We start from the raw sequence: 15,636 nt of genomic DNA on the forward strand, positions 1-15,636 counted from the left end.
CCTGTGGCAGCCCCTCAGGTGCCTCTGCAGCCACCAGGGCTTCCCAGAACACTTGGAAAACACCCGCAGCCCCTGCAGCCCAGGGAACCTGGCAGCAATTTGAGTACCCTCTGGGTGGCATTAACAACAAGGAGGTTTTGAAGATTACACCCCATTTTTGAATTATTTTGGAGACAAGAGTCCCACTCTGTCGCCCAGGCTGGAGTGCAGTGACGCGATCACCGCTCACTGCAGCCTCATGCTCCTGGGCTCAAGCGATCCTCCCACCTCAGACTCCTGAGTAGCTGGGACCCTAGGTGAGCCATGGCACCCAGTTATACACTTCTGTAACTAAGACTGCTTGCTCTCTGCCCAGAGGAATGAAGACACAGCTTTAGAAAGAGAAGCACTAACCTTCATGGTGAGGGTGTCCACCAGGAGGGAGTGGTTTTGCCAAGCGGGGACTTGAGGCAGACGGCGCAAGGTTCACCGACTGTGTTCAATCCTACGGGACCCTTGCTCTTTTTCAGTTTCATTTTCCTTCCGGTTACTGAGCAGCCCTCCCAGGACCCGAGGATGCAGGGCGTGCGGGGCGGCGCGGTGCTTCCCCGGCCAACCCCTGCCTTGCCGTCCGGTTGACCTGGCTGCCCAACAGCCATGCTCTGTCTTTCCTGAATGTGTTGCTCAATTTCCTGTTTGGGTTTTTGCCTCCATCCCTCCCCCATTTAGAATGCTCCCTGCCCGTTTATTTAAATTCCACCCATCCTTCCAACTGACATCCTGCATTCCTCAAGCCTCCAGGCCTTGGAGCCATTTCTGCCTTTATTGGGCTCGTGTCCCATTGGTGTGTGTGCTTGTGATTATCTGCTAGCTTGTGGCGTAAGGTTTTGTTTCGTATTTGTTCTGGTATGCTTCTCTTTTTGACCAGGCTGTAAACTTCTTGAGGCTTAGTACCAGGCTTAACTGTCAGGATCTCTAGTGGCTAGCGAGGGGAGAGACAGACGCCAGGGTCTCCTGTGACCCTCACGCCTCTAGGAAGGGAGTGCATGTGCAGTCATCCCCACTACACAGACGAGGCAATGTCCGTGCGTGTAGTGCCTCCAAGTGACAGGGCCAGCAAAGGGTAGAACGGATGCTCGACACTCAGGCTTTTAAGTTCTATCTTCTTTCCACTGCACAAAGATAGTATTTCGCAGATGCCACAGGAATAGCGCAGATAGTAAGTGTTATGAAGGCTCAGAGGCAAATGATTTTGTACAATTGAGTCATTAGCAGAGGCTCCGGAACTGGGCATAGTGGCTCACGCCTGTAATCCCAGCACTATGGGAGGCCAAGGCGGATGGATCACTTGAGATCAGGAGTTCGAGATCAGCCTGGACAACATGGCGAAACCCTGTTTCTACTAAAAATACAAAAATTAGCCAGGCATGGTGGCACGCACCTGTAGTCCCAGCTACTCAGGAAGCTGAGGCAGGGGAATCGCTTGAACTCGGGAGGCGGAGGTTGCAGTGAGCCAAGATCGTGCCACTGCACTCCAGCCTGGGCGACAGAACGAGACTCTGTCTCAAAAAAACCCTCCAAAACTGAAAAAACAGAGGCTCCTGGAGAAGGTAAACTTCATCTGGTTCTGGAAGGTGAGCTGGATGTAGGAGACTGTGAAGGAAGGACAGGGATTTTGGGCATTGGCTACGGGCTTGGCCTGTGAGGAGGCTACAGGTGGGACGTGGGGGTGGAGGTGCTTGCAGCAGGGCCCGGCCCAGCCTTGGGGAGCTCTCGTTTCCACGGAACGGGCTGATTCCTGGGATCCTGAGGGTCTGATTGGGATTCTCAGCAAAGTTTTCTCCCCATGCAGAATGGGACAGGGGGAGGAAATCATCAGCAGAACAGACTTCCTTTTGCAAGATGACCCCTCGAGCAGGAGGAAAGGTTGCAGCACTGTCAGGCAGAACAGAGGGCTGCTTCTGAGGACAAGGGAGGATGGGGGATCCTGTGAGTCCTCCAAATGTCCCCCTACATTTTTAATCCAGTACAGGAAACTCACCCTTCTCCAATCAGTGCTCTCCCTTCGGCTGGGAAACCTGCTGGGGCCGTGGATTCAGCTAATGTTCCTCCGACAACTTGACAGCTTAGACTCTTTTTTTTTTTTGGAGACAGTGTCTCTGTCATCCAGGCTGGAGTGCTGTGGCATGATCTTGGCTCACTGCTACCTCCTGGGCTGAAGCAGTTCTCCCACCTCAGCCTCTTGAGTAGCTGGGACTACAGGCACATGCCACCACATCTGGCTAATTTTTGTATTTTTTGTAGAGACAGGGGTTTCGCCATATTGTTTGGGCTGGTCTTGAACTCCTGGACTCAAGCGATCCACCTGCCTCGGCCTCCCAAAGTGTTTGGATTACAGGCATAAGCCACTGCGCCCAGCCAAAGGCTCAGACTCTTAAGATGGGTTTTCAGATATCCCGGCCTTGCATCTGTAAGGGATGAAATTCCACGTTGTTCTAGGAACTCTTTAGGTTTCAGCCTGTGGCTTGAATTCAGACTTTAGAGATTTGAACTTCTTATTCTCTAAGTTTTTCAGTGCCATTAAAAGCAGCCACCCACTATGGCCTCAGATTTCTCATATCCATACGATTTCAGGATGGAAGCAACATAGTGTCTGAGATCTGGGCTTGCAGCAGGCATGACATCCCAGGCACCTCCTGGCGAACTAATTACCAAATTCCCTGGGCTGCTCCATTCCTGTCTCTGCGTATCATCAGAACATTCGCTCTTTTCTGTCCTCTCTAAGGCAGATAACCAGCTGCAGACATTCCTTATCTCCCCTCTTCTCCATAATTTGCAATACCCACTCCTGGTACCAAATTTCATATCAGCTAGGAACTTTTCAGTGACAAGTAATGAAAATGGAATCTGTTATAAAGAAAAAAAAATGTATTGGAAAGATACGAGGGGCTCATAGAATCCCGGAAAATGGGAGGCTTAGGTTTGGAATATGGTTAGGACCTAAAGACGCCTGGAGAGCCCAGGAACAGGAGGCCCAGCAGCCGGTCAGTGCTTCTGAGGCCACTGCTGGGCACTGCCCTGTGAGTTCTGTGCTCTTCATTCTCTGTATTCAACAGCTTTGTAGTCTAGCTGAGAGGCCCTGGAGGCCCCACCCAGGCCAGGTACCCACGCACGGGGGGAGCAGGGAGAGGGGAGGTCAGCCCCTCTGTGTCAGTGGGCGATGAGGCACCCCAACAGGATGGAGGAGCCCCAGTGGAATACTGCATTCCCATTCTTTCTCCTCCTTTGTGTGGAACATTTCTCCTTGGTGATTTTTTTTTTTTTTTTTGAATTGGAGTCTCGCTGTGTCGCTCAGGCTGGAGTGCAGGGGTATGATCTCAGCTCACTGCAACCTCCACCCCCAGGGTTCAGGCAATTCTCCTGCCTCAGTCTCTCAAATAGCTGGGATTACAGGCGCTCGCCACCACGCCTGGCTAATTTTTGTGTTTCTAGTAGAGATGGGGTTTCACTGTGTTGGTCAGGCTGGTCTCAAACTCCTGACCTCAGGTGATCCACCTGCCTTGGCCTCCCAAAGTGCTGGGATTACAGGCATGAGCCACCGCACCCGGCCATCCTTGGTGATTCTTTCAGTGCATTTTGAAATATTGAAAATAGATATTTTATTTTGTTTATGCAAGGTACGATGTCAAAATACAAATCATATATAATGTGTAGATATAATAGACAAGGAAGTATAAACACATATATATGTAAAATGGCGCTGAGATGAGTTTTCTTCTTCCTGAATCCTTCGATGGAGAGGATTCGCTGGGCTCAGCATCTCCTCCACCTTTCCCAGCTCCCTGTCAGTGCGTGCAGCGCAGCTGGAGACAGGGTCATTGTGAGGAGCCCAAACGCTGGTGTCTTCCCTGTAGACATCTCCCACCCCAGGAGGATGCTTGTAATTGACAGAGAGCCTCAGGTATGTCACTTTTCTCTGTGGACTGCAAGTCAGGATGAGGGACGGACAGTTTCAGGAGAGGAGGGGGTGTTTCATCCTGAACAGCTAAGAACAGCACCACTAGAATGGGTGGATTTACAGACAGTCACTTAGGGGAGTAAAGTGTCAACTAAATCCCCCTGGTAATATAGTGCCTAATATTACCTAAAATATGCACACACTGAGTTCTGATTAGTGCCTGGCAGTGTGAGGTGGGGGAGGCTGTGATTTGGGTCAGGCTGGTCCTGCCTCCAAGGAGCACAGCCCTGGGGTGAGACAAACCCGCAGTACTCGGGGAGTCTGCTCTGCGCTGTGAAATTCCGAGCCAGGAGGTGGCAGCCACAGCCAAGAGGAAGAAGTCCTTGGGGAACACAGGGGTGGGCAGTGAGAAACAGGGTGTCTTTTGATCCCTGCTCTCCCACTTCCTAATGTCTGGAGGAGGGTTTAAACGGGGAAAGTCACACCACAAGATATATTTTTAAAAGTTAGACAGGCAGGAAGAAAATGTAAATCTGCATCTAAACAAGGGAATAAATAATGTTTAAAAAAAGTTGGGGGGTAAGTTAAGAGTCTTATTTCTAGGCCAGGCACGGTGGCTCAAGCCTGTAATCCCAGCACTTTGGGAGGCCGAGGCGGGTGGATCATCTGAGGTCAGGAGTTCGAGACCAGCCTGGCCAACATGGTGAAACACTGTCTCTGCCAAAAATACAAAAATGAGCCAGGTGTGGTGGTGTACGCTTGTAATCCCAGCTACTTGGGAGGCTGAGGCAGAAGGATCACTTGAACCCAGGAGGTGGAGGTTGCAGTGAGCTGAGATTGCACCATTGCACTCCAGCCTGGACAGCAGAGCAAGACTTTGTCTCAAAAAAAAAAGTCTTATTTCTTGATCAAGGAAAATCAAGGCAAAATATAAAAGGTGAAGAGCAATCCTTTTTCTTCAAGGCAAATGTGTAGGGCAGGGAATGAGGGAAGAGCAGGAGATGTGAATCATTTAGACTTGTGGCAGCTGAAGCCATGGGGACTGAAGGCCTCACAGCTATAGAACTTCCTTTTTTTATTTTGGACTCAGGAGAACATGTACAGGTTGTTACACGGGTATATTGTGTGATGCTGAGATTTAGAATATGGTGCTTCCGTCACCCTTCAGAGATCTGTGTATTCTTTCCATTTCAACATAAAAATAAAAAAGGACGGACTCTTCCCACCACCTGGCAGATGCTGACCTCCCGGTCATTCTGCCCATTCATTCACCCAAATATTTGCTGGCATCTACTGAGTGCTGAGGACTGAAAGGCAATTGCACTTCCTGATGGTCCTGAAAGGCACAGTGGATGGGTGCCAAAGGACCCGTGTTGATTCCTTCCTTCCCTTTCATCATTCCTGGCCGCTTGAACCTGGGCCAGCTTTGCGACTCGCTTCGATGGATAGAATGCCACAAAAGTGATGTGTGCCAGTGTCTGGACCAGCGTGTCAGGGGCCTGGCAGTTTCTAGGTTCTTTCAGCCAGTGTGACTAGCCTGAGCGCACCATGCTGTGAGGAAGCCCAAGCAGCCATGTGGAGAAGCCTTCTCTGATTTTGATGAAGGCATCTAAGCTGAGGGCAGGCAGAAGTCGGTGAAAAAAATGGTCAGGTGTGGTGGCTCATGCCTGTAATCCCAGCACTTTGGGAGGCCGAGGCAGGCAGACTGCTTGGGCTCACAAGTTTGAGAGACCATCCTGGCCATCATGGCAAAACCCCGGCTCTACTAAAAATACAAAAAATTAGGCGGGCATGGTGGCGGGCACCTGTAGTCCCAGCTACTCAGGAAGGCTGAGGCAGGAGAATGGCGTGGACCCAGGAGGCGGAGCTTGCAGTGAGCCGAGATTGTGCCACTGCACTCCAGCCTGGGCGACACAGCAAGACTCTGTCTCAAGGAAAAAAAAAAAAAAAAACAAAAATTAGCCAGGTGTTGTGGTGTGCGCCTGTAGTCCCAGCTACTCCAGAGGCTGAGGCATGAGAATTGCTTGAGACGGAGGTTGCAGTGAGCCAAGATTGCATCACTGCACTCCAGCCTGGGTGACACAGTGAGACTCTGTCCCTTCCCCCACAAAAAAAGAAGTCAGTGAAAAATGGCACTTTGAGAATGTCTGATGGCATGTAGATCGGGCACTATGCCCATACCCCATCTCCCAAATGCCCACAGTTACTCCCTCTTCCCCCTGGCTGTACAAGGGGCAGTTGGTGGCTGGTTTTCAGCCAGGGCTGCTCCCCTCCCGCCCCACCTACACTCCTTATTACTTTTGTTTTTTAAAAAAATTTTGGCTGGGCGCCGTGGCTCACGCCTGTAATCCCAGTACTTTAGGAGGCCGAGGTGAGTGAATCACTTGAGATTAGGAGTTTCAGACCAGTCTGGCCAACATAGCAAAACCCTATCTCTACTAAGAAAATATAAATATTAGCAGGGTGTGGTGGCACATGCCTGTAGTTCCAGCTACTTGGGAGACTGAGGTAGGAGAATTGCTTGAACCTGGGAGGCAGAGGTTGCAGTGAGCTGAGATCTCGCCATCGCACTCCAGCCTGGGTGACAGAGCAAGACTGCTTCAAGAAAAAAATTTTTTTATAGAGATGGGGTCTCTCTGTGTTGCCCAGGGTGTTCTTGAACTCCTGGGCTCGATCAATCCTCCTGCCTCGGCCTCCCGAAGTGCTGGGATCACAGGTGTGAGTCACTGCACCCAGTGTCCCAGCTCCTGCTCTGATCCAACTCTAGCATTAACCGAGCTTCGTGGCTGTGGGCAGAACAACTTCTCTAATCCTCAATTTCCTCATCTATAAAATGAGGAGGTGGGGTTAGGCCCATGATTTCAGAAATAAATGTCAAAAGCAGCAAAGAAAGTAAGAGAAGAAGAAGGGAAGAGACGATGTGTATACCACCGTGGAGCTGAGCCTGGACTTGCCACTGTGTGGATTAGATAATGCTGCTTCTCCTCACATGGAATTGTAGGAAATTCCCCAAAACTGTGACTGCAGCCAGCTTTAGGCAAGGCTTTTTCTCCTTCTGGAAAGAACACCTGAACTCAGTCACCTTGGACTCTGCCTTCCTACTCTTTCTCCTCCTTTATGTGGAACATTTCTCCTTGGTGATTCTCTTAGTGCATTTTAAAAATATTGAAAATAGATGTTTTATTTTGTTTATACAAGGTACAATGTCAAAATACAAATCATATACAATGTATAGATATAATAGACAAGGAAGTATAAATATAAACGCATATATACGTAAAATGGCACTGAGTTGAGTTTTCTTCTTCCTGAATCCTTCAATGGAGAGGATTCGCTGGGCTCAGCAACTCTCCCACCTTTCCCAGGTCCCTGTCCGTGTGTGCAGAGCAGCTGGAGACAGGGTGGTTAGAAGCCCAAACGCTGGTGTCTTCCCTGTAGACATCTCCCACACCAGGAGAAGCCTTGTAATTGACAGAGAGCTTTGGGTATGTCACTTTTCTCTGAGAACTGCAAGTCAGGATGAGGGATGGAAGGTTTGGGGCAGGGTTTTTATTTCATTACCACATGTATTCCAGGCAGCTCTCACTGTAATGAAATAAAAATCCTACTCAGAAGCCTTTGGTCTCTCCTGGGAAGCTGGGCCCCGGATCCAAGGCACGACAGGCAGGTGGTGCCCATGGGAATGCGAAGAACCTGCTCCCTCGCGCAGGAGGCGCCGACCCGGGAGTCCGTGAGATCCTGCTGGGACGTCTGAGAGGCCTGGTGGGCTTGCTCCTGGAGCCCACCTCCTTGCACCTCTTCTCAGTCGTCTTTAGCTAAAGCAGAGAGGCTCCTTCACTCCAGACGTAGCTGGGCTGGTTTCCCCGAGTTTCATAGGTGGTGAGAGCAGTTTTCCAAGTCTTCATCTCTGCTGCTGGTCCCCCCAGTCACCGGCAGAGCCTCCATGGCTTCCATTTCAACGCTGGCCAGCGGGGGAGTTTGCCTGCAAAGCAGGTGGTTCATAGGTTTTGAAAAGAGGAGGGGGTTGCCCTCAAATCAACAGACGCTTCCCACTGAGCATGTATGTCCAGCACTGCGGGGATGGCAGGAGCAGACAGAGGCCCTGCCACAGGAGTCAGACAGAGAGCACTTAGTCCTCAGAGATGGAGAGAACCTAGAATGCCTACCTCTACCGAGTGTATTAAATCCTATCTAGGGGCCAGGTGTGGTGGCGCATGCCTGTAATCCTAGCACTTTAGGAGGCTGAGGTGGGAGGATGGCTTGAGCCCAGGAGTTCAAGACCAATCAAGACAATATGATGAGAATAAATCCTCTCCAGGTATTTCCAACCTCCCCATCCACCAAAGACTCACCAAATGCTGTTGGAGCAACTTATGCCACCCCGCCCTCACCCCACGCTTTGCCAGTCCTCTGCCAAAAAGCCATTCAAATGGCAGGAACAAGAGAATGAGAGAGTGACTGGGAGCCTGGCCAAACCAGAGTTGATCATCTTGAAAAAAGTGATTTAATATTCATGAAGCTTTTAAAAACAGTTCTTAGCACTTAGTATGTGTGAAATAAATAAAGAAATACACAAATCAATCAGCTCCCGAATGACAAGCACAGGCGAGGCAGGACACTGGTCATACGTGGTTGGCCTGTCTGGAGCTGCCTGGGTGCTGATGCCCTGGGCATCTGGCCGGCACCTTCTATCAGGGCTGGTGAAACGTCCCTCTGGAGGAGCAGCAGCTCTTTAGGCCATTTTAAGGTAAGCATTTAGTGTGAACTCCCTGGAGTGAGAGCTAAAATAAGGCAGGATGGGGGTCAATTCACTGACAATAATTTGCTAACAGCCAATTGGTCAAATGGCAAATCTAACTAATAACTCATTTGCGAAAAACAAGTTTATGGAAAGAATCAATTCACCAAATGACCAAGTAATTACACTCATCAAATTTACCAATTCTTCTTCTTCTTTTTTTTTTTTTTTTTTTTCTGAGACAGGGTCTCGCTCTGTCTCCCAGGCTGGAGTGCAGTGGTGTGATGCCGACTTGCTGCAACCTCTGCAGACAACCACGCCCAGCTAAATTTTTGTATTTTTTGTAGAGATCAGGTTTCACCATGTTGGCCAGGCTGGTCACAAAAAAAGCGATCCATGCACTTCAGCTTCCCAAAGTGCTAGGATTACAGGTGTGAGCCACTATGCCCGACCATGCCAGTTCTTCCTAAAGATATATTTATTTTACTTTTTGAGCTTTTTAAAAATTAAATTTTTTTTGTGTGTGGGGATTGGGGTCTCACTATGTTGTCCAGGCTGGTCTGAAACTGCTAGGCTCAAGTAATCCTTCCACCTCAGCCTCCCAAAGTGCTGGGATTACAGGCATAAGCCACCATGCCCAACTGAGATATCTTTCATATAGCCAGTAAATATTGCTATTTTCCTCTTATGAACATATTTATTGGCTGTATATACCAAATTTACAAATCTTTTTTAAGAATATATTTTACTGTATTATTCATAAAGAGATGGTATGTACATTTAAAAAATATATTCAGTGAATATATTTATTCATTATAACCTGTTAAGAATATAACTCCAAATTCAGCATTTTATATGGAAATTCTGTAGTTATTAATAATGATATTTTGAAAATTATTTTAAAAGTCATTTTCTGTTTTGTCAACATTTTTCACTTTTTGAAGTCTTTGGACAAGTTTTTGAGTAACATATCAATGTTTGTTAATTTCTCAACTGTTTCTGAGGTTTATGGCATTTTTTATTGGTTGGGATGGTATTCACAGCTTTTGAAGATTTATGTGAAGTTTTAGATACTGGTTTTCATTTTGACTTTATGGTAGCATTTCATGGAACGTGCATTTTGTCAAAATTAGGCTCAAAGGGTCACATAATTTTTTTTTTTTTTTTTTTTGAGATGGAGTTTTGCTCTTGTTGCCCAGGCTGGAGTGCAATGGTGTGATCTTGGCTCACCGCAACCTCTGCCTCCCTGGTTCAAGCGATTCTCCTGTCTCAGCCTCCCTAGTAGCTGGCATTACAGGAATGCTCCACCATGGCCTGCTAATTTTATATTTTTAGTAGAGACGGGGTTTCTCCATGTTGGTCAGGCTGGTCTCAAACTCCTGACCTCAGGTGATCTGCCCACCTTGGCCTCCCGAAGTGCTGGGATTATAGGCATGAGCCACCGTGCCCAGCCAGGGTCACATAATTTTTATATTGATATCACATTTAGAAAAGAATGTTTTATAACTATTAATAGTAACTAAAAGTTTAGTTTGGACAAATCTGATATCCGTATCAGTATGGAATGCTGGAATACGGGTTACTAATTGATAGAAGTACAAAACGAAGGCTAGAATGCCATTTGAGGCTTTAATCAGAGAATAATAATACTGCCTAAAGATTAGAAAAATGAGAAAATTTAAAAAGTCAGCAAGTGGCAGAAACATTTTTGCCAGAAATGCTGAGATGCAGAATTTCAATGATTAGGAATACAAAATTAAGGCTAACGTGAATGAGTATATTTATAAGAAGGCATACCCCTATTCAATGAGGACTTTCAAGAATATATTCACCAGGATATCACAAGAAGAATGGATAGGACTGCACGCGTTGGCCACCTGGTGCACTTTCTCTGGCCGCCCCATTTCTACTGTGGGCAGGAGTAGGGGGCACTTGGGCTCGGGGCTAGCTCACTGCTCCTCGGCTCTGGCACTCGTTGGCCCCTACAGAAGGGGTGTGTGAGAGCCGATGGCCAGGAAAGGCATCCTTCTTGGGAGGGGGCATTCTGGAATCACTATGGTGCGGCTCTTATCTTTTTCTTTTTCTTTTTTTTTGAGACAGAGTCTTGCTCTGTTGCCCAGGCTGGAGTGCAGTGGCGCAATCTTGGCTCGCTGCAACCTCCGCCTCCCGGGTTCAAGAGATTCTCCTGCCTCAGCCTCCCGAGTAGCTGGGATGACAGGTGTGCACCACCATGCCCGGCTAATTTTCGTATTTTTAGTAGAGACGAGGTTCCACCACGTTGGCCAGGCTGGTCTCAAACTCCTGACCTCAAGTGATCTGCCTGCCTCGGCCTCCCAAAGTGCCGGGATTCCAGTAGTGAGCTACCTCGCCCGGCCAGGTGCAGCTCTTTTCTCATGGGGAAGTCTGACTCTTGCAGAGGGAGTATCCAGTGCGACTCACCTTGACTTGATGTAGCATGCCAGGAGAGACACAGCGCTCAGCCCACACAGCAGGACGGTGGACGTGGAGATAGCCACTGAAAGGGAGGAGACCACGCTGAGATACCCAGAAGCACATTCATTGCTATGAATCATAAATTCTTTACCATGGATGTTCTTACAGAGGGATCCAAGTGCCTCCCAACCAGCCTCCTGCTATGGACATTTCTTAAGGCCCATGCAACTCCCCCTATTCTATGTCTAGGCAAAAACACATTCTCTTTGCTGCTGAGGGTGCCATCTCCCAGTCGTCCCACACCTCTGCTCCTCATCCTTGTCCTTCTCGGGCAGAGTGCCTGGGGTGACGGGGCAGGGATGGAGCAAGTCAGGAGGGGGCAGTAAGAGCCTCAAGGGCAAAGTCAAGAGTGGGAATGAGGAGGCAGCATTCCTGCTGCTAAAGCCAGGCTTGAGAAAGCAGACAGGGACACACGCCTTCTCTGCTGTCCCCAGTACAACGCCCCGTTTTCTTCAACTTCACAGGTTTAGAAACAATAGCACACAGTGCCATTTTCCTTCTAATTTCATTTTTTTTTCACTTGCAATTTTTTTTTTCTTTTTTTGAGACAGAGTCTCCCTCTGTCACCTAGGCTGGAGTGCAGAGGCGCTATCTTGGCTCACTGCAACCTCTGCCTCCTGGACTCAAATGATTCTCCTGCCTCAGCCTTCTGAGTAGCTGGGATTACAGGCACACACCACCATGCCTGGCTAATTTTTTGTATTTTCAGTAGAGATGGGGTTTCACCATGTTGGCCAGGCTAGTCTCAAACTCCTGACCTCAAGTGATCCACCTGCCTCAGCCTCCCAAAGTGCTGGGTTTACAGGTGTGAGCCACTGCATCCAGTCTACCTACAATTTTTTTTTTCTTTCTTTTTTTTGAGATGAAGTTTATTCTGTTGCCCAAACTGGAGTGCAGTGGCGTGATCTCAGCTCACTACAACCTCCATCTCCAGGGTTCAAGCAATTCTCCTGCCTCAGCCTCCCAAGTAGCTGGGACTAGAGGCACGTGCCACCTTGCCCGGCTAATTTTTGTATTTTTAGTAGAGACAGGGTTTCACTATGTTGGGCAGGCTGGTCTTGAACTCCTGACCTCGTGATCTGCCTGCCTTAGCCTCCCAAAGTGTTGGGATTACAGGCATGAACCACCACGCCCGGCCAACTTTTTCTTTTCTTCTTTTTTTTTTTTTTTTCTGCGACAGAATCTCACTGTGTTGCCCAGGCTGGAGTGCAGTGGCTCGATGTTTGCTCACTGCAACCTCTCCCTCCCAGGTTCAAACAATTCTCCTGCCTCAGCCTCCCGAGTAGCTGGGATTTCAGGCATCTGCCACCACACGTGGCTAATTTTTGTATTTTTGGTAGAGATGGAGTTTTGCTATGTTGGCCAGGCTGGTCTCAAACTCCTGACCTCAGGCCCGCCTTGGCCTCCCAAAGTGCTGGGATTACAGGTATGAGCCATGGATCCTGGCCACCTGAAACTATTGATGGCAGAGAAAGAGCAGTAAGGAGAAAGAAGAGGTCTTTTTAAGAGGTGTTGTATATAAGAGGAGGTTAGGATTTAGGACCATTTTGAATGAGTTGAAACGAACAGCTAGGGGCACTGACAGGTGTCACCTGAGGTTTATCAGATAGGATAGGAAGAAGGGGGTCTTTCTGTGTGAACAAGGGGGCCTAGTCTGAGGGCAGGGAAGAGAACTATTGTTAAAAACACTTGCAGGCCTGGTGCAGTGGCTCATCCCTGTAGCCCCAGTGCTTTGGGAGGTTAGTGGAGAGGATCGCTTGAGGCCAGGAGTTCAAGACCAGCCTAGGCAACATATCAAGACCCCCATCTCTACAAACAATTAGCTGGGCATGATGGCACACACCTGTAGTCCAAGGTATTTGGGAGACTAAGGTGGGAGAATTGCTTGAGCCCAGGAATCTGGCGCTGCAGTAAGCTGTGATCGCGCCACTGCACTCCAGCCTGGGCGACAGCAAGACCCTGTCTCTAAAGACAAAAACAAAAACAAACAAAATCCACTTGCAGGTTTGTCCAATGAGCCTGACTACTGTGAATTTCCCTGAAAAAAAAAAATCACCCAGTGCTCTGCATGCAAGATGATGGCGCTGAGATCTGCAGCAGAAGACGACGGCGCTGAGATCTGGAGCAGCGTCTACCTCTCACTGAAGACCACGGGCAGCATATCTCATGGACCCTGGTGACTTTGAGGGCCTTCACTGCATGACCCCCAGGCCATGCCCATATACCAAAATAAACCTCCCAGGGCTTGGCCTTCCAATGCAGCTCTACTGCAAAACATCCGAGTATAAGGGCGCAGGGACACTCAGAGCTCTGTGGCTGGGAGTATAAACTTGTGCCATCTTTCCCAAGGGCAGTTAAGAAGCCCACACCCTTTGACTCTCTAGTTCAACTAGAATTTACTCTAAGGGAATAGATATATACAGGGGTATTCACTCAAGTATTGTTTAAAATAATTTTCTTCTCTTTTTTTTTTGAGATGGAGTCTTGCTCTGTCGCCCAGGCTAGAGTGCAATGGCATGATCTTGGCTCACTTCAACCTCCGCCTTCCAGGTTCAAGTGATTTTCCTGCCTCAGCCTCCCAAGCAGCTGGAATAACAGGCACTCACCACCAAGCCCAGCTAATTTTTGTATTTTTAGTAGAGATGGGGTTTCACCACGTCAACCAGGCTGGTCTCAAACTCCTGACTTCAAGTGATCCGCCCCCTTGGCCTCCTAAAGTGCTGGGATTACGGTTGTGAGCCACCGTGCCCGGCCTAAAATAATTTTCAAGACGTTAATCTGAATCTCTTATCAATAGACAATTAGTTAAATAAAATATGGTATGCCCATATGATGGAATACTATTCAACTATTAAAAATTATAAAATAGATCTGCATTTATTAACATTGAAAGATGTCTGCAAAATCTTGAGTGAAAAAGATACTGAGATAAAAATGAACCTGCAGGCCAGTCTCGGTGGCTCACGCCTGTAATCCCAGCACTTTGGGAGGCTGAGGCAGTTGAATCACATGAGGTCAGGAGTTTGAGACCAGCCTGACCAATATGGTGAAACCCCGTCTCTACCAAAAATACAAAATTAGCTGGGCATGGTGGCATGCGCCTGTAGTCCCAGCTACTTGGGAGGCTGAGACAGGTGAATTGCCTGGACCCAGGTGGTGGTGGTTGCAGTGAGCTGAGATCTCACCACTGCTCTCCAGCGTGAGTGACAGAGCAAGAGTCCATCCCCCCCCCAAAAAAAAAGAACCCACAATAGGCTGAGTGCAGTGGTTCATACCTGTAATCCTAGCACTTTGGGAGGCTGAGGCAGGCAGATTACCTGAGGTCAAGAGTTCAAGACTAGCCTGGCCAACATGAGGAAACTGTCTCTTCTAAAAATACAAAAATTAGCTGGATGTGGTGACGGGCACCTGTAATTCCAGCTAGTTGTGGGGCTGAGGCAGGAGAATCGTGTGAACTCAGGAGGCAGAGGTTGCAGTGAGTGCCACTGCACTCCAGCCTGGGCAACAGAGCGAGACACTGTCTCAAAAAAAAAAAAAAAAAAAAAACCCCCACATAATCTCCAACCAGCCATGTGCATGTCCATATGCACAGAAAAGCATATACAATGCTGGGATTCGAGATAATCTTTATTTCTGTTTTTTCTCATATATTTGCGATGACACTGTAATCAGAATAAATAATAAAATTATAGAAACAAAATAAAACAACTTGTAAGTAAATAAAAAAGCATAGAAAAATCGTTACAAAAGAAGTAGCAGAAAACATGAGAAATTAATGAAAATGTTTTGAGTTTTCGGATTTAACATTAATCATTATTATGACTAAAAAAAGAAATCTCTTAGCAGAGATGCTGCACCTGACGGTAAGCTCTGTCTTCGCGTTGGCTAGTGAGTTGGCGCACATTGATGGTGTAGGGAGTGTTTTATTGGAAAAGGCAACATGACATAAACTGTGCTTCTACCTTCACAAGGTCCCTCCTGTTTCTATTTAAGTGACAAGAAAAGCTGCAGAATGAAACTCAAGAGAGAAGAGGGCTCCTGAACCAACGATAAAACGAAGCAGCTTCAACTCAGCGCCAGACCCTTGGCCTCGCCCTCAGTGACATCCGGGTAACTCCAGTAAAGACATGGAAACCAGAATCACCAAGACAGTGAATCAACAGCTTCCCTGCCAAGCCCTCCACCTTTTATTGTTTCGTGGGGGGTGTGTAGATTGGAGGAAAAGGAAGAGAAAGAGATCTGGTGAGACAGAGGAGAAGCGAGGAGGAAGAAGAGAGGGGAGAGGTGATTATCGCAGAGGAGGCCGTGAAAACCACATCTCCCCACCAGCCCCCTCCTTCAGCCTGTGCGCAGGTTGGGTCCAGGATGGAGAAGGCAGCTGAGACAGCCAGGGGCCAGTGTTTGGCATGGACGATGAAAATGTCCTCTGGGCATATGCAGGGAATAGCCGTTCCTCAGCAACACCCTG

General features: G+C 48.2%; 1 protein-coding gene across 7 annotated transcripts in view; it reads right to left on the reverse strand.

The window, feature by feature from the left end:
• Positions 1 to 7,100: 7,100 nt before the first annotated feature.
• The window catches only part of IL15RA (interleukin 15 receptor subunit alpha), a 36,480-nt gene continuing 27,944 nt past the window's right edge, over positions 7,101 to 15,636 (reverse strand). For 4 of the 7 annotated variants that reach the window (XM_002820494.5, XM_002820495.5, XM_024253334.3 and 1 more), the window contains 2 exons: positions 11,115 to 11,190; positions 7,101 to 7,919 (listed from right to left, as the gene is read on the reverse strand). In XM_002820494.5, coding sequence (XP_002820540.2) covers positions 7,808 to 7,919; positions 11,115 to 11,190 — 188 coding nt within the window. In that variant the 3' untranslated portion in view covers positions 7,101 to 7,807. Of the gene's footprint in view, positions 8,040 to 11,114; positions 11,191 to 15,636 lie in introns of all 7 variants that reach the window. The other 3 variants (XM_024253331.3, XM_009245104.4, XM_054521883.2) reach the window with 1 other exon arrangement.

This window comes from Pongo abelii, chromosome 8, assembly GCF_028885655.2.
Source record: "Pongo abelii isolate AG06213 chromosome 8, NHGRI_mPonAbe1-v2.0_pri, whole genome shotgun sequence".
Taxonomy (NCBI): Eukaryota; Metazoa; Chordata; class Mammalia; order Primates; family Hominidae; genus Pongo; species Pongo abelii.